Raw genomic sequence first — 751 nt, forward strand, 5'->3', positions numbered from 1 at the left:
ATCCAACAGTCGATGAGGTATCCAACAGAACACACAATTACAAAAATAAAAAAAATATCATGTACTACCTTTTTTTAAGGAAGGGTAATACTACAATATATATTATAAATAAAAATATGTCGAGCTGATCCCGAGCGAGTTCGAGTGAAATTACACATGCCTAAAAGTCTGCTCCAAAAAAATTCAATCTAAAATTTCAATTGATAACTTGACCCATTTATTTCGGTCCGATGAGGGCTGAAATTCGAAGTAATTTTGAAACAATAAACAGTTTTAGAGTTAAAATCACCGCCTCGCCCAATGTACTCAAATCCCGATAAATTATATGCCCGATTTTTTGAGTTTCTGAAAAAAACCGAAAATTGGTTTCTGAACGGGCAAATCGGCCCCGATATTCCGATTCCCGAAACAACCTTCCCGCACTCTCTTCCTTCCCCTTGAGAAACCCACAGCCGCCATTCAACCGTCCTCTTCACCACAATGTCCTCTACTACCCCCATTACTCCCGCCGGCGGCAACAAGCCGTCGACGCCGTCCATCTGGGCTTCAGCAGGCATCTGTCGCTGTTCCCCTCCAACCAAGTTTCGCGTAATGGTCGTTGCCGATCCCAGCCGCGCGTCTTCCGATGCCCTGCATTGGACCCTCACCAAAACCATTCTCGAACAAGACGAGCTCATTCTTCTCCACGTCGAGACGCCAAACTCCAGCCGACTTGGCGGCGCCTTGTCGGCTCTCCTCCGCCGGCCGACAT

The 751-nt window shown here is 46.2% G+C and overlaps 1 protein-coding gene across 1 annotated transcript; it reads left to right on the plus strand.

The window, feature by feature from the left end:
- Window positions 1-284: 284 nt before the first annotated feature.
- LOC110034476 lies at window positions 285-751 on the plus strand (the record flags this gene model as incomplete). Its single annotated transcript, XM_020738734.1, is given in 1 exon segment — window positions 285-751. A coding segment is annotated over 1 exon segment (271 nt), but the record flags the coding sequence as incomplete, so codon positions are not given.

The sequence above is a fragment of the Phalaenopsis equestris genome, unplaced genomic scaffold (genome assembly GCF_001263595.1).
Source record: "Phalaenopsis equestris unplaced genomic scaffold, ASM126359v1 Scaffold188553, whole genome shotgun sequence".
NCBI lineage: Eukaryota > Viridiplantae > Streptophyta > Magnoliopsida > Asparagales > Orchidaceae > Phalaenopsis > Phalaenopsis equestris.